Source organism: Notothenia rossii (assembly GCF_949606895.1).
Source record: "Notothenia rossii genome assembly, chromosome: 6".
Lineage (NCBI taxonomy): Eukaryota > Metazoa > Chordata > Actinopteri > Perciformes > Nototheniidae > Notothenia > Notothenia rossii.
The window spans coordinates 89,284,005-89,310,724 of NC_136909.1; the positions used below are offsets into that span (position 1 = coordinate 89,284,005).

General features: G+C 45.7%; 1 protein-coding gene and 1 long non-coding RNA gene across 2 annotated transcripts; one reads left to right on the forward strand and one right to left on the reverse strand.

Moving 5' to 3' along the window:
- The first annotated feature begins 7,384 nt into the window (after positions 1-7,384).
- On the forward strand, positions 7,385-9,248 carry LOC307044276. Its single transcript, XR_013809584.1, has 2 exons — positions 7,385-7,589; positions 8,895-9,248. It is a non-coding gene; the product is annotated as an uncharacterized lncRNA (long non-coding RNA).
- Positions 9,249-12,735: 3,487 nt separating this feature from the next.
- On the reverse strand, positions 12,736-26,135 carry LOC307044226 (NLR family CARD domain-containing protein 3-like). Its single transcript, XM_079689308.1, has 8 exons — positions 26,010-26,135; positions 24,063-25,869; positions 23,808-23,981; positions 23,289-23,462; positions 22,166-22,339; positions 20,784-20,957; positions 13,595-13,641; positions 12,736-13,468 (listed from the first exon to the last, which is right to left on the reverse strand). Exons 1-8 carry the CDS (start codon positions 26,044-26,046, stop codon positions 12,906-12,908), a joined length of 3,150 nt encoding a protein of 1,049 aa, XP_079545434.1. The 5' UTR covers positions 26,047-26,135; the 3' UTR covers positions 12,736-12,905.
- Positions 26,136-26,720: the final 585 nt, after the last annotated feature.

Consider the following 26,720-nt stretch of genomic DNA (forward strand, 5'->3'; position numbering starts at 1 on the left):
TGTTCAACTGCAGCTGACAGAGGCAGAAACTGGAGAAAGTTATAAGAACCACAGACTGTCTGTGGCATGGAGAACACGTCCCTGCTTTATTTCTCTCTGTATCAAGTTGTTGTGAGTTTGAACGGAGCCGCTACAGGTTAGCTTAGCCTGATCGGTCAGCTCGCCATCCAGAAAAACACACATTTAAAACGGTTTCTCCTGCCGTCTTGTCTGCACACGCATTCATTATTCACAAGCCGGTATCAGTATGTTGTTACTTCACCGTCATTTGGAAACTTGTATTAACAATGAAATCATGGTCAAATATGTTCATTTTGTTGTTATTGTTGTTGGTATCTACCACAGCATCTACAAGATTCAAGTTTCAAGGCTTTTGTTGTCATGTAGTTACAGTGTAGTTATGTCAATGAAAATCTGAGGTCGCAGAGCAACACAATAACACAGATAAAATAGTGCAAGTCAATACAAATAAGATGAATAGACATTGAGATAAGCCCCGCCTCCTCGCCAGCACGTTGTTTGAATGACGCCAGTAAACACAGCTGACAGCCGCGGTGAAACTCGAGCGATCAGAGCGATGCAAACTAGGGCTGTCCCGAATACCATTTTTCGGGCTCCGGATATTCGGTAGTAATCAGCAGCGAATATTTGAATATTCGGTGCGGAGAGATTTGTATTTTTTTTAATACATTTAAAAAAAAAAAAAGGTTTCATAACACGCTCCGAATCCGAGACACCTGACAACACGCTGTTAAGCAGAAGCGCAGAAAGAGCATACTATTACGATTTATATTTATTTATTGTCTCAGTACTCGCAAACATTCAAACTAAATGTGTCCTCTGTAGGGTAACTGGAGGGTCTGCTGTATTTTTGAGGATGTTGATGGCTGGGATGCACCTATGGACTCAGCTTATTATTAGGCTGAGCTACTCAACTTTATTAATTTTATTTTGCTTGCTTGAAACTATTTTCCAAGCAAAGTAAGAGCACGTTTTTATCATGTGTAACGTTACTGTTTAAACGGCGGATAAAGCAGCTTCACCATGGCAACTTGACAACAGCTAAGCTAAGCTAGGCTACTACTTACAGCATCCAGGTGACTTTTCAGAGTTGTTGTGCCACTGTGGTGGGCCAGTTTCTTATCGCATATTTGGCACATATTCTTCTTACCGTCGTCCAAATTAAAACGGTCCCACACAGCTGGAGTCTTCGGCATCTTGTGGGTGAAGCGAGGTGAAGCGTGGCGTTTGGGTTCGTGACTGTGAGTGAACGCGATGTCAGGAGCACAGGCTGAGATTGTATATATTTCCACATTTTAACAGTGCAATTCAAAAGTATACATATAGTATAAGAATATGGCAATTAGCCTTTATGTATAGCATACATTTAGAATGAAAATAAATTGAAAAAATATATATTTTTTGGAATTAAAAAAAAAAAAGAATATCCGAATAATGAAATTGAAACCCGAATAGATGGCCAACGAAACGAATAGTCAAATATTCGGGTACAGCCCTAATGCAAACTTAGCATTAGACTTCAGGTTTACATTTCCATAACTAAACTCTAGCTGTGCATATGAAGCTTTTGAGTCCTTGACGGTACGTCCACACAGCAGCTTTAAAAAAGTCTTCCAACGCTTTTCTGCCCATTGACTTTGAATGGAGTGACGTCACCTTGCCTCGCTTTTCGCCGAACTGCATTGTGGGGAAGCAAAGCGAAGATTTCCAGGATTTCCAGGATTTTCAGGATTCAAAAGTTGAGCAATGTTCAACTTTTGAAGCTGAGCTGGAAGCCAATCAAATCCCGTTTATGCAAATCTGACAGTACAAGCGCTAGCCAATCAAACCGCGTGCAAGCTGGGAGAGCCAGACCGCAGTTCATCTCCTCATATTCCAAACGAGATATTACGGTAGCAAATCACCCGGTTCTTTACGACCAGAACTATTTACCGGGATACAAACCGGAGGAACCAGGCATGGAGGGAGGTGGCAGAGACAGTGGGTGAAACTGGTAGGTTTTCGCCTGTTTGGGGATTTTATATCCAGTTTACTTCGTTTAAACATTGCTAGCAAGCATAGACAGTATCTTTAGCCAGCATGGAATGTAGCATAAAATAGCACCATAGACATTCATCTCATACATGTTCATCATAGCCCTTCCCGATGACACTTTACCTCTGCCACATCATAGACTATATGCATCACATTAATGCACACAATGTCATACTCCTTTCTGCACATATTCTGAGTGGAGAGGAACCGGGGTTTATTGCTTTGTATGTCGGGGGCGGGATATTCATGTGATTGGTTGTTGGTCGCGTTGCTCGCAAAAATCCCCAAGCTCTCAGACACGCCCAGCTCCAAGATTTTCAAGATTTGTTCTAAGCTGCTGTGTGGACGTACCGTGAGACTACTACAGGCGAATGCATTTTGCAATGGAATGACAGCAGTGCATCTCTCAGATCACATCCAGCACTGTGCAGAAGCTCTTCCTCAGACACACTGGAGAGGCTGAAGGTCAAAGAGGGTGAAGCAGCGTCTCCTCTCTCAAAGCTCATGTTTGTTTCTCCGAACAAAAGACTCTTTCTGTCTTCCCGCTTCAGCACAATGAAGGAAGACGCTCAGATAACAATTACCTGCATGAGGCTGGTCCCGTGTCTCTGTCTCTACTAATTAAAAAAAGAAAGACAAAGACACAGGAGGAAAGTTGGTTTAAAGCTGTTCCAGATCTGACAGGAAGTCGTTCTTGTCTCCACTCATATAATCCAATTCAGAGTTTTTCGTCCCTTTTTTGTTTACATGCTGCAATTATGACTGAAGAGGTATGGAAGAAATGTCACGATATACAATATTTGAAAACGTTTTCAATCCGACATGCAAAGGTATAATATTTTAGGGATGGCTGTTGGTGCTTTCAGAAGAGAAACCTCATCTCTGTTTGACTTTTTAGTGTTTCCTTATGCAGAACTTTTAACTGATGGCAGATTGAGATTTGTATACGATGAAAACTTAAAGAGTCCTCTCCTGCTGATGTTCAGGTGTATATCAGTATCTAGTGTCTCTACTTTAAAGAGTCCTCTCCTGCTGATGTTCAGGTGTATATCAGTATGTAGTGTCTCTACTTTAAAGAGTCCTCTCCTGCTGATGTTCAGGTGTATATCAGTATGTAGTGTCTCTACTTTAAAGAGTCCTCTCCTGCTGATGTTCAGGTGTATATCAGTATGTAGTGTCTCTACTTTAAAGAGTCCTCTCCTGCTGATGTTCAGGTGTATATCAGTATGTAGTGTCTCTACTTTAAAGAGTCCTCTCCTGGTGATGTTCAGGTGTATATCAGTATATAGTGTCTCTATTTTAAAGAGTCCTCTCCTGCTGATGTTCAGGTGTATATCAGTATGTAGTGTCTCTACTTTAAAGAGTCCTCTCCTGCTGATGTTCAGGTGTATATCAGTATGTAGTGTCTCTACTTTAAAGAGTCCTCTCCTGCTGATGTTCAGGTGTATATCAGTATGTAGTGTCTCTACTTTAAAGAGTCCTCTCCTGCTGATGTTCAGGTGTATATCAGTATGTAGTGTCTCTACTTTAAAGAGTCCTCTCCTGCTGATGTTCAGGTGTATATCAGTATGTGGTGTCTCTACTTTAAAGAGTCCTCTCCTGCTGATGTTCAGGTGTATATCAGTATGTAGTGTCTCTACTTTAAAGAGTCCTCTCCTGCTGATGTTCAGGTGTATATCAGTATGTAGTGTCTCTACTTTAAAGAGTCCTCTCCTGCTGATGTTCAGGTGTATATCAGTATGTGGTGTCTCTACTTTAAAGAGTCCTGACCCCTTCTCTGTCCCTCTGTCTTCAGGTTTTAGGGTTTGAGGTGGACTCCATCAACTCTGTGCAGTTCTCCAACCATACAGGTGAGAGCGATGAACAAGCATGCTTATTTGAGAGTGTCTGTGTTGTAGTTAGGTGAGTGTGTGTGTGTGTGTGAGTCAGTGCCAGCCCCTGGTGTCGTGACGGGGTTTTAGCGAGATGTTTGTCGAGGCTCACAGCTCAGTGACTCTAGTTTTTGGGAGGCTGGTGACTCAGAAGCTGAACCCAGAATCTGACAGCGGCTTTCTGTCTGGTTTTGAAGCAGCAAAGATGCAGTTAGTATTCATTCATGTTCCCCTCGGTGTCACACAACCCGTCATATTTTGATCTGATTTGCAGTCCCTTGAATGAGCAGTGTTCCCCCCCTGCTTGAATCAGCTGAGAACACAAACACATCTGCACAGCTGTTGCTTCTCAGTAAATATAACATCATACTGAGGATCAGCACAATGTGACAGAGTTTAGAGTAAAAGGTTTCCCAAAACAGATGAAGACACAACTTGACAACACACAGCATTTAGAGAACCTTCAGCAACTTGAGGAAACATGCGCAGCGTTTACTAAAAACTGCAGAAACCAAATTCTGCAAGAAGCTCAGAACACAACGGAGACCAGGGGACACTAAAGAGTGACGCACACAGCTGGAGACCAGGGGACACTAAAGAGTGACGCACACAGCTGGGAGACCAGGGGACATCAAAGAGTGACGCACACAGCTGAGAGACCAGGGGACACTAAAGAGTGACGCACACAGCTGGAGACCAGGGGACACTAAAGAGTGACGCACACAGCTGGAGACCAGGGGACACTAAAGAGTGACGCACACAGCTGGGAGACCAGGGGACATCAAAGAGTGACGCACACAGCTGAGAGACCAGGGGACACTAAAGAGTGACGCACACAGCTGGGAGACCAGGGGACACTAAAGAGTGACGCACACAGCTGAGAGACCAGGGGACACTAAAGAGTGACGCACACAGCTGGAGACCAGGGGACATCAAAGAGTGACGCGCACAGCTGGACACCAGGGGACACTAAAGAGTGACGCACACAGCTGGGAGACCAGGGGACACTAAAGAGTGACGCACACAGCTGGAGACCAGGGGACATCAAAGAGTGACACACACAGCTGGGAGACTAGGGGACACTAAAGAGTGACGCACACAGCTGGAGACCAGGGGACACTAAAGAGAGACGCACACAGCTGGAGACCAGGGAACATCAAAGAGTGACGCACACAGCTGGGAGACCAGGGGACACTAAAGAGTGACGCACACAGCTTGGAGACGAGGGGACACTAAAGAGTGACGCACACAGCTGGGAGACCAGGGGACACTAAAGAGTGACGCACACAGCTGGAGACCAGGGGACACTAAAGAGTGACGCACACAGCTGGGAAACCAGGGGACACTAAAGAGTGACACACAGCTGGGAGACCAGGGGACACTAAAGAGTGACGCACACAGCTGGAGACCAGGGGACACTAAAGAGTGACGCACACAGCTGGAGACCAGGGGACACTAAAGAGTAACGCACACAGCTGGAGACCAGGGGACATCAAAGAGTAACGCACACAGCTGGAGACCAGGGGACACTAAAGAGTGACGCACACAGCTGGAGACCAGGGGACACTAAAGAGTGACGCACACAGCTGGGAGACCAGGGGACACTAAAGAGTGACGCACACAGCTGGAGACCAGGGGACACTAAAGAGTGACGCACACAGCTGGGAGACCAGGGGACACTAAAAAGTGACGCAAGCAGCTGGAGACCAGGGGACACCAAAGAGTGACGCACACAGCTGGAGACCAGGGGACACTAAAGAGTGACGCACACAGCTGGGACGGAGCGCTTGGTGATGTTCAGGATTATAAAGATGGACAACTGTCTCTGTTGTTGGAAACTTACCTAAACATTTTTTTGGGCTTATTTTAAAATGATTACATGTGACCGTGCTGTAGTTCCTTTATAGCCCAACATTAGCCTCCTTTAGCTTAGCGGTGGTGACGTGAAGTCATGTGACCGTGCTGTAGTTCCTTTATAGCCCAACATTAGCCTCCTTTAGCTTAGCGGTGGTGACGTGAAGTCATGTGACCGTGCTGTAGTTCCTTTATAGCCCAACATTAGCCTCCTTTAGCTTAGCGGTGGTGACGTGAAGTCATGTGACCGTGCTGTAGTTCCTTTATAGCCCAACATTAGCCTCCTTTAGCTTAGCGGTGGTGACGTGAAGTCATGTGACCGTGCTGTAGTTCCGTTATAGCCCAACATTAGCCTCCTTTAGCTTAGCGGTGGTGACGTGAAGTCATGTGACCGTGCTGTTGTTCCTTTATAGCCCAACATTAGCCTCCTTTAGCTTAGCGGTGGTGACGTGAAGTCATGTGACCGTGCTGTAGTTCCGTTATAGCCCAACATTAGCCTCCTTTAGCTTAGCGGTGGTGACGTGAAGTCATGTGACCGTGCTGTTGTTCCTTTATAGCCCAACATTAGCCTCCTTTAGCTTAGTGGTGGTGACGTGAAGTCATGTGACCGTGCTGTAGTTCCGTTATAGCCCAACATTAGCCTCCTTTAGCTTAGCGGTGGAGACGTGAAGTCATGTGACCGTGCTGTAGTTCCGTTATAGCCCAACATTAGCCTCCTTTAGCTTAGCGGTGGTGACGTGAAGTCATGTGACCGTGCTGTTGTTCCTTTATAGCCCAACATTAGCCTCCTTTAGCTTAGTGGTGGTGACGTGAAGTCATGTGACCGTGTTGTAGTTCCTTTATAGCCCAACATTAGCCACCTTTAGCTTAGTGGTGGTGACGTGAAGTCATGTGACCGTGTTGTAGTTCCTTTATAGCCCAACATTAGCCTCCTTTAGCTTAGCGGTGGTGACGTGAAGTCATGGGACCGTGCTGTAGTTCCTTTATAGCCCAACATTAGCCTCCTTTAGCTTAGCGGTGGTGACCTGAAGTCATGTGACCGTGCTGTAGTTCCTTTATAGCCCAACATTAGCCTCCTTTAGCTTAGTGGGTCTGTTTGGGGTTTGGAGCAGGACAATTCAGAGACATGTCCTTAGTAACAGCTGGAAGAGAGGGGGGGGGGGGGGCTACAAGGATTTGTTTGGGGTTTGGAGCAGGACACTTCAGAGACATGTCCTTAGGAACAGCTGGAAGAGAGGGGGGGGGGGTACAAGGATCTGTTTGGGGTTTGGAGCAGGACACTTCAGAGACATGTCCTTAGTAACAGCTGGAAGAGAGGGGGGGGGGGCTACAAGGATCTGTTTGGGGTTTGGAGCAGGACACTTCAGAGACATGTCCTGAGTAACAGCTGGAAGAGAGGGGAGGGGGCTACAAGGATCTGTTTGGGGTTTGGAGCAGGACACTTCAGAGACATGTCCTTAGTAACAGCTGGAAGAGAGGGGGGGGGGGGTTTGGAGCAGGACACTTCAGAGACATGTCCTTAGTAACAGCTGGAAGAGAGGGGGGGGGTTTGGAGCAGGACACTTAAGAGACATGTCTTTATATATATCCTTCCTAGACCTATACTATATGCCTACAAATAGTACAATAGGAGACCTTTAACTTGTTATTTATAAATATGTTGTTCTTTGTGTTTCTGCAGCTGTACAGCGTGGCCTCTCAGTCTCAGAGCCTCAGCGGACACAAGGTGCAGTTTGTCCCGTTCCCCTCCACCCTGAACTACAAACACAAGTTCATCTACAGGAGCCCAGAGCTGCCCACCATCCTCAGGTACACACACACACACACACACACACACACACACACACACACACACACACACACACACACACACACACACACACACACACACACACACACACACACACACACACACACACACACACACATAAATCTACTTGCTACATAGTGAGGTCCGATTCAAAAGATCTACGAAGTGAGGACCACACTCTCTATAACACACACTCAACACGCACGCACATACACACTTTAACACCAACACACACACACACACACACACACACACACACACACACACACACACACACACACACACTATGCTACTTAGTGAGGTCTGAGTCAAAAGACCTACACAGTGAGGACCAACCTCTCTATAACACACAAATCCACCCATACACACACATCCACACAATAACATACACACACATACCCACTACCAATCTAACACCAACACGCAGACAAACATACACACTAACACATTATACCACGCACACACACACTTATACACACTCACAAACACACTTGCACACACACTCACACACATACATGTACTTAATACATAGTGAGTTCTGAGTCAAAGGACCTTCAAAGTGAGGACCACACTCTATAACACACACATGCACAAACATGCACACACTAACAGACATATACTCAATAACACACACACTCACACAATTACATACCCACGCACATACATGTACACTCACACACACATATTAAAACACACACACACACACTAACACACAAACACACTCAGACACACTACCAAACACACACACACACTTACATACCCACGCACATACATGTACACTCACACACACAGATTAAAACACACACACTAACACACACACACACACACACACACAGTCAAACACACTTGCACACTTACATACCCACGCACATACATGTACACTCACACACACAGATTAAAACACACACACACTAACACACACACACACACACACACACACACACACACAGTCAAACACACTTGCACACTCACACACATACATGTACTTACTACTTAGTGAGGTCCAAGTCCAAATACCTGCACATTGAGGACCACCCTCTCTAAAACACACTTTTAATCCACTTTTTTTATCGCATTCTATTTTAATGTTATTTTATTAGTTATTATTTCAAATGTTTCCCTATTTTCGGACATTTCGTACAGCAAACCGTTAATCTATAAACTAACCTGCAGTTTAATCTGTAATAAAGTGACTCTCAGATCCTCGTTCATTCGTTAAACACAACATATTTCGGTGGATTAACCTCAACTTGTTTTGCCCTTTGGTTAGTTGTGCGACACTAACGTCTGTCTTTGTGTTGCAGTGATTTCCTCGGCCACCAACATACGGACGATTCAGCCTGAGAACACACTCCTGAATCAACACACACACACACATTAGTTTTGGACTGAATTTTCTGGCATGAACTACACACACTTCATTCCTCTTTACGTCAGCATTCCCCTCACAGAGACAGGGCTTTGAACCGCGGAGCGAGGAGGACGGGCACCATCACACAGAACCACCATTTCTCTTTTGACTGTTTCCATCTCTTTGATTCTTTACCTTCTTTATCTATCTTTGGGTCCATCTGATCGTGACTCTCTTCATGATGCCGTTTTAGTTTTAAAGGCCTGTTTGACTTGAATAATGATTAAATACTTCTGGGTTTTATGAAGCTGTGACTTTGTGTTTTTGTTGGTGATGAGCTCACTGCAGCGTGTTTACAGAGGCGGCACCAACACACACAGACAGACACCAACAGACACCAACACACACACACACACACACACCCACCCACATACATACATACATACATACATACACACACACACATAAATCTACTTGCTACATAGTGAGGTCCGATTCCAAAGATCTACAAAGTGAGGACCACCCTCTCTATAACACACTTTTAATCCACTTTTTTTATCGCATTCTATTTTAATGTTATTTTATTAGTTATTATTTCAAATGTTTCCCTATTTTTCGGACATTTCGTACAGCAAACCGTTAATCTATAAACTAACCTGCAGTTTAATCTGTAATAAAGTGATAGACAGACACCAACACACACACACACCAACACACCAACACAGACAGACACACACCAACACACACCAACACAGACAGACACACACCAACACACACACACACACACACACACACACACACACACACACACACACACACACACACACACACACACACACACACACACACACACACACACACACACACACACACACACACACACACACACACACACACACACACACACACACACACACACACACACACACACACACACACACACACACACACACACAGACAGATACCAACACATACATCAAATCATCTTTTAGACTGCAGTTTACCAACTCACCAGCAGGACTCAACTTCCCATTATATACGGCAGAATGAACATTTGTGATGTGTGTGTGAGCCTGAGCTCTGGTTTGAACACTATCTGCGCACGCAGTGGATGTCTCTGAGCCAGGTCCTCATTTGTTTAGTTTAGTTTATTCCACTAATGGCAATCATTATAAAACAAAACATGTACACTTTAAGCAGTTCTTGTAGCCATGATGGAAAGGAGCAGGGAGAAGAAAGTCTTATTTTACCCCTTACTCAAAATGAGATTTTCTGTCCTTCACATCTGTTTACAGCCAATATTTACAACATTAAACCAAACAGTTTCAATCAGAAGTAAACAGCAATCTACCATCAGCGAAACAGGTTACCTGACATGTCTATTTATTCTTTCTTTATACATTTTCTTAAATTATGTTTACAAAGCCCTTTAAATCATTTGGTAAAGAATTCCACAGTTTAAAGCCAACAACAGAGATACACAGCTGCTTTAAAGTAGTCCATGCAAACGTTACATGTCCTTCAAAGTCCTCATGTTTAGCTTCAAACAGGAATACCAACAGCCTGAGGAGTAGGGTTTACTTCACCCAAGACAAAAGAGCAGGACACTTTAGGAGCGGCAGGTTGGCCAATGAGACACCGCGTTTACCAACCCTACACCTTTCTACTAATTCCACCTGTAGCAGCCTAACGGCCCGTCCACACACAGGCATGAAAAAAATCTTTCAAAGCTTCGCCCATTCACTTGAATGGGGTGACGTAGATGATTTGTAATCTTCGCCGAACTGCATTGTGAGCGGAGCATGGCTTTGCAAGCATCGTGAGCATCAAAAGTTGAGCAATGTTTAACTTTTGATGCTCACGATACTTTCGAAGCTGGCATCAGCCAATCAAATCCCGTTTATGCAAATCCCGGCAGTGCAAGCGCTAGCCAATCAAACCGCGTGCAAGCTGGGAGAGCCAGACTGCAGTTCATTTCCTCATATTCCAAATGAGATATTACAGTAGCAAATCACCCGGTTCTTTACGACCAGAACTATTTACCGGGATACAAACCGGAGGAACCTGGAGGGAGGTAGCAGAGACAGTGGGGGAAACTGGTAGGTTTTCGCCTGTTTGGGGATTTTATATCCAGTTTACTTCGTTTTAACATTGCTATTGCTTTGTATGTCGGGGGCGGGAGATTCAGGTGATTGGTTGTTGGTCGCGTTGCTCGCAAAAAATCGCCAGGCTTCAGACACGCCCAGCTTCAAGATTTTTCAAGTTTTTTTCATGCCTGTGTGTGGACGGGCTGTAAGAAGCAGCTGTCTCTAACCTAGCTGACAGATCTCCGTCAAAAAGTCTTCTGGCCTCTGGCAGACATTTTGTCCTCTCTTCTCAAGGTAACATCTGCGCGGAATGCCATGAAGTCCAGAATACACAGAAGAGGAAATACATTTCAAAATAAAACTGTAAATACTAAACACAAAAAGTAAGATCATGACATGCTGAGCTAGTTCATTCATGAGTCATAGATTTTTCATTGTCTATATACTTTCTGAAGGAATGCTGAACTCTAGATAGTACATTCCCCTCAGAGCCACAGTGCTTAGGGGGAATGGCTCATTGTGGCTCTTCCCAGTCCTACACATGACAGTCACACTATCTAGCATATTCCCTAGTAGTTAGAGGCTAATTAGGGTCCTAGCACCAAGTGTTTTCCTGCAGATCATTATTATTTAGACCAGCTACCAGTTCCAATACAAAAACCCCCCAAGAACCCGTAAGCTCCGCCTACTTAGATGTTTTGCTAATTAGCATAATGTGAAACTATTAAAATATGTACCTACATTTCAATTTTGAGTCCATCAAGACCAAAATTGGTATACAGCATCGGCGGAGGGTCATACACATTATCATGGGATATGAGCTTGATCAATCAAAAAATATGGCTGCCATTAATTAAAACGTTTTTGCTAAAAACAACACACATTTATAACTCAAGAACGGATGGACAGAATTTTTTCGAAAATATATACACATAGCGCACAGTTTTAATTTTCATCTGCATTCACTGGCATGTCGATGGCATTAAAAGAAAACATACAAGAGCACAGAAGCACAGAAAAACCCACAGTTCTTCAGGGTCACTGTGGCTGGTCCCAGGCCTACACATAGCTGTCTCACTGTATTGTATTTTCCCCTCAAAGACACCATTTCAATCGACTGCATGCTTTTTCTTTTTGATTTTGTTGCAGCATTTGTGTTTAAACAATGAAACAATGATAAACTGTAGTAAACAGTAATAATATATATTGTTGATTGATTATCAACAAAGACTTTTACACTTCTATATGTGCCCTATGTTATTTAAAAAACATTTGTTACATTTACAAAATGAAGGGTTTGAGTTTGTTCAGATGAAAAATGAAATACAATCCTATCCACCATAATTAACCGTGCGTAAACCCCCCAAACTAAACACAAAGTCAGATTCATCCGTTTCTTCTTGTGGTTGAGAATTTGCCAACCTTGTTTTTGTCTTAAATTCCCCCGAATTCTGGAATTGCACCACAAGAGTGCATCACTGTTTTCATTTAGTGTTGTCCTTGTTTTCTTGTGTAGCATTAATGGACTACACCTTCATGTTGTGCAACCCTGTAATGAAGGATTACAATAAATGATCCTTTATTATGTATGGAACCATTTGGTGGTGTATTGTAGTTGGTTGGTTAAAGTCATCTCTTATTTTGATTGAATTCAGCTGGGATATTCAGTCCAGTTTACTGTTTGACATTTGTTTTATGTTTGTACTTTTGTTTCACTTCCTCCCAACATCCTAAACTCTTCCCTCAGCCTCCCCTTCCTCCTCTATTACAGTAAACTCATCAGGTTGGTACTAACTAACATCAGCTGTGATCCTGAACAGACTGAACTCTCTGGGCAGCAGGGAGGAAGTCTCTGGAACAGGAGGAGACTCTTCCTCCTACAGAGGACACAGAGATGCTGAGGAACCAGACCTGAACCCAAAGCCAGCATAGAGAGGTTCAGTGAATGTGGTTCTGAAGGTGTGGAGGTGGATAAGTGTGTCAGAGGAGAATCTGTAGAAGGAGAGAGAGCCAGCAGGATGATCCAGATACACTGCTACTCTACCAGAGGAGGAGGAGGAGGAGGAGGAGGAGGAGGAGGAGGAGGAGGAGGTGGTGGTGTGTGTTACTGCCTTATTGTGCAAGACAGAGTAACCACGATCTGAGCAGATCAGACTCCAGGACTGATCATTCCCTCCAAACAAACTGTCTTTACTCTTTCCTCTCCTCCTGATTCCTCTGTAAGTCACTGATATAGAAACCCTTCCTCTCCACTCGACCTCCCAGTAACAGCGACCAGTCAGAGCTTTTCTACACATCAGCTGAGGATAGTAATCAAATCTCTCTGGATGATCAGGATATGGCTGTAGCTCCTCCTCCACACGTGTCACCTTCCTGTTGTCCTCAGACAGTTTGAGGTTCCTCTGTGCTGTGTTTGTGTCGAGTGAGAGTTCACAGGAATCTGAGGAGAGGAACAGCAGCAGTTATTCATCTATCAGCTGTTCATTTATTGACACTTTGATGATGAAGGTTACATTTGAAGATGGTGGCTGCTTTGTTTTCATGAATCAAATTAAACCAAACTCACACTTCCTCAGACCGGGTCTCAACCATCGGACTCCACCAGGCTCCATCCTGAAAGAAGGGGGGGGGGAAATCTCTCATGCACAGAATTCACCAGACATCTGATAGTTCATCATTGTTTTTAACAGAGCCATTTAGCGCTTAATAAAATAGGAGAAGTACTTCAGAACCAATTCAGATACAGGAGTGAGTGTAGATCACGTCCAACAGGAGTGGGATGATCTCTGCTGTGTGTTTATGTTGTAGGATGGATCTTGATCTTTTAAGCAACCATTCAACCACAAAGACGCTGGGTTACGTATTGTAACCCTTGTTATATTAACACAGGCGGAGCCCTCTACTGGACTCTATGGGTACTACTACTATTTATGCAAGCATTCACCTACTGAGATTTCTATAGACGTAGCCGGCCTTGGGGCGGGCCTACCTGAATGCGCGCGCATCTCACCTCTCTTCAGCGAGCGATATAGGACAGACAGTGCCCTGAGTAGAGGGCTCCGCCTGTGTTCATATAACAAGGGTTACAATACGTAATGTTAGGCAATAATTCTAACTCCTTTACTCCTAAGATATCTAACCTTTTTGCCCTTTGATGTTTATGACCAACCCTGACTCTGTTATCTCCCATAAAGGTGACCTATTATGCAAAACGCACTTTTGTACGTCTTTTCTACATGAACATGTGTCCCCGGTGTTCCAGGGAACTCACCAAGTGTCAGAAAACACAACCCTCTCTCTTTCCTTCCATACCCAGATCTCTAAAAAAGGGGCTGCAACGGATCTGATACAGACTGATCCAGATTTGAACAGAAGTGGCGCTACGGCTATTGGGCCAACTCCACCAATCAGGAGGAGACAGCCACGGACATTGCCGTTCGAAAGCGCTGGAGACGCTGTAGTACATATGCTAGGCCTGTAGATGGTGCTGTTCTCACAGAATCAACCCATGCAAAGACAGTGTTCAATTGAGCGAAATGAGGAATGGCTAAAATGCATGATCTGTTTGGTATTTTGAAAAATAAAAAGTATAAATATGCCTTATGTAGGTATGGTCCTACACTATGTTATTCAAATATAGCATGATAGGTCCACTTTGAGCCTGTTTTTCAGGTTTCAGGCTCGAAAATGACATTCCCAGAACAAATGACCATATCTTCCCTTCTAAAAGGGTTAAATTAATAATATTTTTTCTCAAAGTAATGATAAACCTGTTAGTTGGATGTAGAAAAGTCAGATTCAATATAGATGTTTTTATTTTAAAGAAAATTCAGATTGAACATGGTAAAAAACTGTAAATGATAGTGTCCGTCCAAAGAATATTTTGTACTTATAGTAAAAACTAACCTTGGATGATGGTAAGGTAGACTAAATGCTTTAGGAATTCAAAGTACAACATACAATAAGTACCCTGTATCAAGATTGATGCAAAACAAGTGAAATGTGACCTTTTTAGACAGATTTAGCAAATAAAACCCTCTTTTGGGGCCATTTGGGTGGATTTTTCATATCTCTGGCTCCCCCTGCTGGATTTTGACATGTGACATATCTTTCTAACCGTCAGAGCCAATGGAATCGAGGGGAACTCCCACATAGTTCTTATTTGGTCATGTGTGTGTGTTAGACTGACGCATAGCCAAGACCGGAAGCAGCAGCCACTCTGGTGGCTACCATTAGCAGCTAACTTTTGCTCTGCGATTTTTACATAAAAATAGAATTATGGATTATAAATCATTCCAATTATTGCCCAGAAACTTTATCAACCTATGGATTAACCGATTCAGCCGCGTTTTTTCTCATTTTAATGCCATTGAACACGTCTTTTGATCAGATTAACAGCTACGGTGAGACGATCTCCCTAGAAGCTACGTAAAGGTACGTGTTGTGATGTCTGTCTTTGCTTCCCCTGTCGCAAGTTCGGATCACTCAGTGATGATACTATATACCTAAATAATCTGTGGAACCTCAGCTTTAATCGGAGATCTTGTATGTGCAGCTACGATAAGTAATAAGGGTACTTTTATCTTGAGTTCTGTGCCAATGTCCGTTAGCATTTTTCGCTAAGGGGTCATTTAGATGCTTCTTATGAGACTTGTGTTTTGTTTTGGTAAAAATGGTTTATATTGTCAGTTAGCTGAGATTATTTCCGTTAATCTGGTATAACACATTAATAGGTTCTTAAATATTAAGATCCCCTGAGACACAGTGTCCTGAAAAAAAAACCAGGCTCCCCGCCGGCGGGGACCTTGGGGCTTAACAGGTTAAGGAATGTGCTGATCCAGCTATATGTTGATATTCCCAGTTTATGACCGGGCAACTCTCGGTCACAAATGGTTTATGGTTGTGAGAACGCTGGAACACTTCCTTCTCTGTGTTTGTGGACTCCAAGGTGTAATCTTCGAGGCCATGAGGGTCAGGCAAGTGATTCAGTGTCCCCAGATGTTTAGGCTATCTCTAGTGTTCCCAGATGTTAAGTTTATCTCCCCCACTATGTTGATTACTCTCTGTGAACCTATTAAAAGGTCTAGCGAGAGAGAGGCGCCTCAGAATTGACGTGGCAACCCTCCCGTGCAGTCAGAACCTCTGGCTGTGTGAGTTGTGAAGTGAATCCTCCGGCCGATACTCGTAATAAACCATCAGTGTTTGACATCAAAGCTCCAACACTCCTCGTGTCTCTCTGAGTCCCGACTCTCCATTGCTACAGAAGTTTCCCTTACACGTAACCCAGCGTTATATCTCTCACAGGCTCCGCCCTCTACTGGACTCTATGGGTACAGTGGGTGGAGCCCTCCCGGAGCCCTCCCGGCAGGAGGAGGGCAGCCCTCCAGCCCTGTAAGGGCCCAGCGCGCACCTCACCCATCCCGGGAACCCTCAGAGGGCCCGGGAAAAGGCGAAGGCGCATTACGTCCGGGGACGGGGTCAGATGCCTACTGACCCACAGCCCCCCTCCTCCTCACCAGTCCTGTGTTGCCCCAGCAAGCACAGACGAGGAGAAAGAGCCAGACATGTCCAAGAGATAAAACCTTATGTGCATATATCCTCCACACTCACACCGTTGAATAAGGCTGTTGACACAGCTACAGCCCGTGTGGAGTGCGCACGAGCCCCCGTGGGGCAGGCTCTCCCTGCCTGCTCGTAGGCATGTGCAATGCACTCGCAGAGCCAGCCTGTCAGGCGTTTCTTGGACAGAGCTTTCCCGATCACCCCGCCCCCGAAGCACACGAACAGCTGTTCGTTGCGTCTAAGGGCAGCCGTGCGCTCCACATAACATGCTAGCGCACGCATCGGGCAGAGGAGGTGCAATTTAGCTTCCCTGTTCCCACCATGGGGGGAAGACTAAAACCCCCTAACTGAATTAACCTTGACCTGAACGCACTCCTTAGGCTTTTGGGCACAAAGGAGGGGTTCGGTCTGAGTGTCGCGCTGCTCCGGTCACCCCGAATCAGTAAACAGCTCGGGTGCACCGACAGAGTGGTTAACTCGGACACTCTCTTGGCTGACGTTAAGGCAAGAAGCAACGCTGTCTTCCACGACAGTGCTTTCAGGAGGAGAGCTCGAGAGGCTCAAATGGTTCTAAGACCAGAGCCTCGAGCACTAGGGGCAGGTCCCACTGCGGGGTGGAGGCGCGCACTACTGGGCGCAGCCTCCTGACCCCCTGTAAAAACCGTGACATCAGTGGTTGACTAAAGGCTGACCTGCCGCCAAATCCCTCATCAGGACGAGATGGCTGCTGCATACACTTTACAGTGGAATGAGAAAGTCCTCTGTCCACCAACACCTGTAAGAAGGACAAAATAGAGCCTAACTCACAAGATAGGGGCTCCATTCTCCGCTCTTCACACCATCGCTGGAATCCCAGCCACTTTGGCCTGTAACAGGCTGTGGTGGATCCAGCTCTAGCTGCCTGGATAGACTGAATAACACTGTCAGACAATCCACCCTGTCTCAGCCTGTCCCTCTCAGGAGCCAAGCCTGGAGAGGATTCCCTATCTGCACGCACGTTCAGCAAATGTGTGGCCACAGCGCTTCAACCGCTGCGCGCCCACGGCATGAGAGTTTTCTTTTACTAGACGACCTCATAGTCATGGCTGGGTCCCGGGAACAGGCAATGTTTTGCACAGCACAATTGATCACACACCTAACCAAATTAGGCTTTACGATCAATTGGAAAAAGAGCACCCCCATACCTCACCAACAGGCGTTGTAGTTGGGAGTGTTGCTCGATGCAGGCACGCTATGCGCCACCCTGTTAGAGAGCAGATGTGCGTCCCTTCTCCGGGCGGGTCACAGGCTGCGACAGGGGGCGACAGTGACAGCTTTAACTGTCAGGCAGACTTTGAGTCTCATGGCGGCTGCTCACATTGTGGTCCCGCTGGGGTTACACATATGCGCCTCCTGCAGAGGTGGTTCTCCTGCCTACGTTTGCACCCCAAGAGGCACAAACGGCGGCTGGTGACCTTCCCCCCCCTCAGTGGAGGGCAACCTCCGGTTTTGGGGGTCCCCGGATCACCTCCGGAGGGGGTGTCCACTGGGACGGGTGACCTCCTACATCACAGTGGTCACGGACGCATGGGGAGGGACCTGCCTGAAGAGGGCTATGGGTGGGCGCTGGTCTCTAACAGAAACACGTCACAGCAACCTCCTAGAGCTACGGGCGGTAGTGGAGCGACAACAGCACCACAGTGGCTTATATCAACAGGCAGGGCGGAGTCCGCTCCGCCACCTTGTTGGCCACAGCGGAGAGGCTGTGGTTATGGGCTTCAGAGGTGGTGTTATCTCTGAGAGCGCACCGTCGCGCGCTCTTGTGTGAATGTGGGCTCCGCCATAATGCAGCCTTTACCACTACGGTAAACTGCATTAATTGGAGTCTTTGCTCTCGGCGTAGTGTGTTCTCTGACAGCAATACGCCGGCCATAATGTCCCTGCACCCGCATAGCGCTCTCCTTTAGATAGCACTCCCTGCGGTTCATCTCTCTCATCTGCGCATGCCCACTAGCCACCTCCTTTACAAGAGCTACAGCTGAGGCACAGCGAATGGGACATTTGTACGGTTAACATTGTGTGTAAGTGTAGCATTTGTGGAAACAAAAGACACTTAGATTTGGATACAGATCAACCTCATTCTTATTAGAAAACGTAGTGATCTGTGCATTATACAGGGAGGAGGCGGGATTCGCCCTCTCGTCCCGGGCGGAGAGATTTTCACCCCCCGCCAGTCAGATCCGTGAAGACGGGCAGCCCGTCCCCGTGAGTGCCGACATTCCGGTTCCACGGGGTGGGCTGAAGAGTTGGAGGCCGCCGCGGGCACGGGATCTCCGTGCCGGCACCTTTCCCTTCGTCTCACCGTCGCGCTGCGTTCCCTCGTCTGCAGGAGAGCCTGTGGAGGAGGAGCGCGCACTGCGGTGACTCTTCTCTCTACTAAGGTCTTTGAACGCATCACGGCCCGCCCTCAGGGGAGGGGGGCCGCGCGCGCCGTCACAATGCCGTCTCTTTGAAACAGACATTATGGGGAAAAGTGGAATTGTGGAGAGAGATGAGTCTTACTCTGGGATAAATGCACTCGTTCTCACTGAATGCATTTTTCCCACACACACACATCACTCTAGAACTAGAGTTTACAAACGTAAACCACCGTTCTCCTGCGGATGTCCCTGAACGCACCACGGCCACTCTCACGTGGGCCGCGCGCCCACGTATTAACGCTGTATTTCCCATTCAACGGTGAAATGCATTAATCGGAGCTATTATACCAGGCAAGGTGTGTTTTCTGACAACAGCACGCCGGCAATAGCGTCTCTTGAACCCGCACAGTGCTTGACAGCACTCGGTTTATTCCACTCACGTGCACACGCCCACCTGCTGGCTCCCTATACTGGGGTTTACAGCGGGGCCGGGGAGTGTAGGACAGTGTTTCTTCCTCTGGGGATGGGCAAGAAGCAGCCACGCTGCGATTACTCCTCATCCCGTGAGCAAGGAGATCGATCCATAGAGCCCTTCCGTAGATACGGGGGCTCCCAAAAGATCAACACGGTCCTCTTTGGAAAGTGCGATGTGGCGTGATATCCCAGGGACATCACACGGCCTGTGATGAATTGACCCTATATCATGTGAAGCCACCGAGCACCGGTCCCCGGGGGAACCGGGTCTGGGGCAAGGCCCGTGGACCAAGCTACTTATTCGGCCTTGCGGCCCAATAATCGCTCTGACCTGGTGAGGCATCTCTAGCAATGAGCGAGTAGCCCATTCGCCCGTTGCCATGATCATCATCCAGGGAGAGTACTGCCCTGGGCGGTGGACTTCCATGGACGCCGGACCCGGAAGGAATGGTGAACGTGAATGGCACCGCCTCGGCCATATCCTGGTCCCCCAAACACTTGAAGCAAAGGTGGTGGGGATCGGCGCCCGCTATTTCAGCCAGGGCACGAAGGACAGGCCCGGGTCTCTAGCATTGGCGACTCCCTGGAGGTATGATAACTCTTTCTTCTTCTTTCAAACGTCTTATCTCTGCTTCAGATGTTGCCCGCTCGCTGAAGAGAAAGGGATGATAGTCAGGAGGCGAAGCCTCCTTTTATACGGTGAGATGCGCGCGCATTCAGGTAGGCCCGCCCCAAGGCCGGCTACGTCTATAGTGGGATGCTTGCATAGAGGGTAGTACCCATAGAGTCCAGTAGAGGGCGGAGCCTGTGAGAGATATAACAAGATGTTAAGCATCCTGCTGGCCAATCAGGGGTCTCCCCTGAGTATATTGTAACATTTGGTCACAAAATTAAAATGAGAATTGAAATCGAGATCAGAATCTAAGATGATAAAGATTTCTTCCTTGTTGTCGTGTCTTTCTGCAAACACAGATCCGCTGCCTGAGTCGTCAGTACCCTTCAGTTTTATTGTCTTGGCCCATTTTATCAGGTTTGGGTCTTTGTGACTATTTTGAAAACTATAATTTACATAAATACATAATCATTAGGGCGGCTGTGGCGCAGTGATCCTCAGATCACCAGTTGTTTGAAACCCGCCTCGACCAACACTGCAGTTGACATGCCGTTGTGTCCTTGGGCAAGACACTTCACCCTAATTTGCTCCTGTGGGTATTGTTCACAGTATTCACTCTTACATGTCTGATATGTGCAATATGTAATGTAAAGCGCTTTGAGCATTGGTAAAAGCACTCTAATAAATGTAATGAATTATTATAATACCTGAGAGTGTCCAGTCTCCAGAGAGGATCCTCCAGTCCAGCAGACAGCAGCTTCTCTCCTGAGTCTCCTGGATGATTGTAGCTCAGGTCCAGCTCTCTCAGATGGGAGGGGTTGGAGCTCAGAGCTGAAGCCAGAGAAACACAGCCTTCCTCTGAGACCAGACAGCCTGACAGCCTGAACACACACAAAACAACAACACGTCACATAATCTGAGGTTACTGTGAGCACTGGAGGGTTAGTTCAGAAGTGGGGTAACATTAACATGATAACTACTTTCCTAGTCACGACCAGTGTTGGGACTAAAAGATAACGGCGTTACTGTAACGCCGTTATTTTTGGCAGTAACTAGTACTCTAACGCGTTATTTTTTAAATTGAGTAACTCAGTTCCCGTTACTACATGGTGCGTTACTCCGTTATTTTTTGTATATAGTCTCGGCTCCCAGACATTGGTGAGCGGCGCCAACAGCGAGGCGAACAGAGATGAACTGTACTTAAGTACTTGAGTAAATGTACTTAGATACTTCCTGTGTCACATGCGGAGACGCGCTGTGGGCGTGTTTGTGTTTACTATCAAGACTATCATGGCGGCGGCTGCGGAGCTCAAGTCGAGTTTCTCCGCCTGGAGATATTCTCACTATTTCACTTTTGTCGAGCACAAAGAAAAGAAGGTTTTAGTTAAATGTAAGTTGTGTCTTGGCGGGTCAAAGATCCTATCTACTGCCCAAAACAGCAATTCAAATCTGTTGAAACATCTGCAGAAACAACATGCTGGGACGAAGCTAGTAGCTAAGACCACAGACCCAGACTCATCCCACTCCACCTCCACCTCAGCAACAGCTGCTGGGTTTGAACCGAGGGACTGCTAGCCAGGGAAAAGTTGATAAAGCCATTGCACGGTATGTTGTAGAACACATGCCGGCTATTTCTACTATTTCTACTATTTCTATTTCTATTTCTTGATCAACAGATTGTATTATTCTCCAATGCAATAGCAGTACTGAAATGAAGGCTATAAGGGCATTAATGGGAGCCCTTTGTTTCAATAACTAATGCGTTACTGTTCACATGTGTAAGTAATCAGTAAAGTAACTGAGTTACTTTTGAAATGAAGTAACTAGTAATGGTAACTAGTTACTGGTTTTCAGTAACTAGCACAACACTGGTCACGACCAAATACCCACTAATCTCTTTCAACAATCTGACAACATTACTAGTGTCTTTTAGATTTCTTTGATATTTGAAGATCCCACTATGGTGAACAAAAAACGATAAAATATTTTCATGGAATGAATTGGCAACAAAATAAACTTGACAGGTTGGATAGCAGATAAGAAAATACAATATTTTTTTATCTAAGTAGCCTTGTTGATGAACCCTGACCTGAGAGTCTCCAGAGCACAGTGAGGACTCTCCAGTCCAGCAGACAGCAGCTTCACTCCTGAATCCTGCAGGTCGTTGTTATTCAGGTCCAGATCTCTCAGACTAGAGGACTGGGAGCTGAGGACTGAGGACAGAGCTTCACAGCTTCTCTTTGACAGCTTACAGACACTCAGTCTGAGGAGAAAATGAAATATACATAAAACTCTGCATTTATCCTTTCCTTATATTGTATTTAAAAATCAAACATAATGGTCAGAAAGCCACATATAGGAGAAACAAAGTGTGACCTTTGGGATCTCGTTTTTATTACGTAATCCCCTGAACACCATTATTTCTACTGATCGAGATCATTTTGCTTAATAGTTGGATTTAAAGCAAATGTTATAATAAAATTGTAAAAATGTAAAGTGAATAAGATGTTGAGATAAAGTTTTTTCTTGGGCAAAACAGATGAAAAGCTAAATAAAATTATGTTAGGAAAAGGAAAGAGCAAGAAAACAACTTCACTTTACGTAGCCATGATGATAATTATGTCTTACCTTTGCTGTTTTGTGATCAAAAGTTGTGTTCAAGGGCATAAAAACGGTTAATCCAATCTCTCTGTGTAACTTTAACATTATTACTGATAGTGAACAGATTATGATGGTTAGCTGACCGGAGCATCCGGTTCAGGAGGTGCGCACGCAGCGTCTCGTTTTAACTGAATAATGGTCATGTTTACATGGATTCATGAACTGCCCCTAATTACCGCCCCCTTCCAGAGACGCACTGTCAAACACACTCATACCTGCTTGGTATGACATTGAAAGAGTTACGCTAAACAATAAATACAAATAAATTACAATAAAATGACTGTTGTTTAATCTTCACATCTTGTCTATCATTTTGAACACCAAGTGATTGAAAAGTATTGATAAGATTATCGAAAAATACCGGTATCGATAAAATCCTAACGATACCCATCCCTAGTAACGTGTAATTGTAAAGCGCTTTGAGCACCTGGAAAAGCGCTATAATAAAAATGTAATTAATGATTGTACTCGCCTACTTCCCCCATGGGCTACAGCCTCCCAACATATACACATTACTCAGGAGGTAACTTAACATGTTGATGAACCCTGACCTGAGAGTCTCCAGAGTACAGTGAGGACTCTCCAGTCCAGAAGACAGCAGCTTCACTCCTGAATCCTGCAGGTCGTTGTTACTCAGGTCCAGCTCTCTCAGACTAGAGGACTGGGAGCTGAGGACTGAGGACAGAGCTGCACAGCTTCTCTCTGACAGGTTACAGCCTCTCAGTCTGAAGAGACAATAATCAACAAGAACAAATCTGCATTTATCGTCACAAAGCTATAAATATGGGACAGAATAATCCAAGGCCCATCGCCATTATAAGATACTCGTCTGATCCGATTTTTCTAACTGACCACAATCATTTTTGTACAGTTCTTGGATTTAAAGTTACATCTTTTTAAATGTGGCAAAACTTAAAGGTGAAAACTTAAGTGTGAAAGTAAAGTCTTTTCATCAAAGGCAGAACAAAATTAGTCAAAAATATGTCAATCTCAGGATCTAAAGGGTGACAAAACCTAACTATTTCAATACATTTGGTTAGAGACAATTTGGAAGATAGAAAAGTCCTGACCTGAGAGTCTCCAGAGCACAGTGAGGACTCTCCAGTCCAGCAGACAGCAGCTTCACTCCTGAATCCTGCAGGTCGTTGTTCCTCAGGTCCAGCTCTCTCAGACTAGAGGACTGGGAGCTGAGGACTGAGGACAGAGCTGCACAGCTTCTCTCTGACAGCTTACAGCCACTCAGTCTGATGAAGGAAAGAAACATAATATGTTAAAACTATGAAGAGAATATTGAAGTCATGATATTTGAATGTTTCTGTACTCACAGAGCCTTCCTGGAGGCTTTGACCACTGGCAGCAGCCTCAGAAGAGCCTCCTCTGAAGCAGAGTATTTCTTCAGCTCAAACACGTCCAGATCTTCTTCTGATGACAGTAAGATGAAGACCAGAGCTGACCACTGAGCAGGAGACAGATCCTCTGTGGAGAGACTTCCTGAACTCAGGGACTGTTGGATCTGCTCCACTAGAGAACCATCATTCAGTTCATTCAGACAGTGGAACAGGTTGATGCTTCTCTCTGGAGACAGACCCTCATCCATCTTCTTCTTGATGTACTGGACTGTTTTCTTGTTGGTCTTTGAGCTACTTCCTGTTTCTGTCAGTAGACCACATAGGAGTTTCTGATTGGTCTGCAGTGAAAGACCCAGGAGGAAGCGGAGGAACAAGTCCAGGTGTCCGTTTGGACTCTGTAAGGCCTGGTCCACAGCACTCTGGTAGAGATGTGTTAGTTCAGGTTTGGGTCTGAAGACTTTAGGACGCCTGAAGGTTGTTGGTTCTTCTGAGAGCAGGTTGACTCCAGAGGTGATGAAGGTCAGATGGACATGAAGAGCAGCCAGAAACTCCTGAACGCTCAGATGGACGAAGCAGAACACCTTGTCCCTCTGGTACAGTCCTCTCTCCTCTCTAAAGACCTGTGTGAACACTCCTGAGTACACTGAGGCTGCTCTGATATCGATGCCACACTCTGTCAGGTCGGACTCATAGAAGATCAGGTTGCCTTTCTGCAGCTGCTCAAAAGCCAGTTTCCCCAGAGCCTCCATCATCTTCCTGCTCTCTGGACTCCAGTGTGGATCTGTCTCAGCTCCTCCATCATACTTGATGTTCTTCACTTTGGACTGAACCACCAGGAAGTGGATGTACATCTCAGTCAGGGTCTTGGGCAGCTCTCCTCCCTCTCTGGTTTTCAACACCTCCTCCAGAACTGAAGCAGAGATCCAGCAGAAGACTGGGATGTGGCACATGATTTGGAGGCTTCGTGAGGTCTTGATGTGGGAGATGATGGTGCCGGCCTGCTCCTGATCTCTGAATCTCTTCCTGAAGTACTCCTCCTTCTGTGGGTCAGTGAACCCTCGGACCTCTGTCACCATGTCCACACACTCAGGAGGGATCTGATTGGCTGCTGCAGGTCGTGTGGTTATCCAGAGGCGAGCAGAGGGAAGCAGCTTCCCCCTGATGAGGTTTGTCAGCAGCACATCCACTGAGGTGGACTCTGTGACATCAGTCAGGATCTCAGTGTTGAGGAAGTCCAGAGGAAGTCGACTCTCATCCAGACCGTCAAAGATGAACACAACCGGGAACTGATCAAACCTGCAGATTCCTGCGTCTCTGGTTTCAGAGAAGAAGTGATGAACAAGTTCCACCAAGCTGTACTTGTTCTCTCTCACCACATTCAGCTCTCTGAAGGTGAATGGAAATATGAACAGGATGTCCTGGTTGGCTTTACCTTCAGCCCAGTCCAGAGTGAACTTCTGTGTTAAGACTGTTTTCCCAATGCCAGCCACGCCCTTTGTCAGCACTGCTCTGATTGGTGCATCTCTTCCAGGTGAGGCTTTAAAGAGGTCTTCTTGTCTGATGGTTGTTTCTGGTCTGTCTGGTTTCCTGGATGCTGTTTCAAACTGTCTGACCTCATGTTCCTTGTTGACCTCTGCAGACCCCCCCTCTGTGATGTAGAGCTCTGTGTAGATCTGGTTCAGAAGGGTTGGGTTTCCTGCTTTAGCAATGCCCTCAAACACACACTGGAACCTCTCCTGCAGGTTAGACTTAAGTTCACGCTGACACACTCCAGAACGACTTCCTGAATGAACACACAACAAATCAGATCAATGAGTCAAACACATCCTTAAAGAATGAGGATCTGAATATACTTTGTTCCATCTCTTGAGACTTTAGTCAACATTTATCCAGCTTGTTAAATCTCTATAGAAACCCTCTTACTGCTCTGCAGACGCTCAGCCAGCTCCTCCTGCTCCATGCTCCTCAGGAAGTGCAGTGTGATGTTCAGAAATGCCTCTCTGCTGCTCCTCCTCTGCTCTTCATCCTCACCGTCCAACACCTCCTCATCCTCCCTCTGACTCTCTAAGTATTCTGGGTAATCTGAACTCAGAGCCTTCTGGATCTTCTTCAGCTCGTTCTTCACAAAAGTGATGATGTTGTCCTCCAGCAGCTGGAACAGAATACATGAACAACACAATCAAACTACCTTGCTACCCTTTTCCCTCAACCTATCCTAAGGGAGTGCTCTGTCTCTGTCCGGCTGAGAGCGCGTTCAAGGGGCGGGGCTAGCAACATTTGACCAAAAAGCGTACTGACAGCGCAGCGTCAGTACGCTTGTCCATGTTTGTGATTAATGAAAATGAAACTATAATATTAGACAAATATGAAGAAGTTGAACTTTAAACCTCCATGACTTAAACACTTTATCCAGGATAAAAGCAACATATAGTTGCACATGCAAGGTGAATACAGAACAGCTGGTTAAACAATAAATAAACCGAGTGTTTGAATGCGTAGGCCTACATTAACAGGTTTATGATATCACTGCCTCATCTAAGACACGAGTGATCTGACTTAATAATTAAATAATTAACATAATTACATTTGAGTTGAGTGTTTCGTCAACTTAATGTGTTGCTTAAAATAATACTT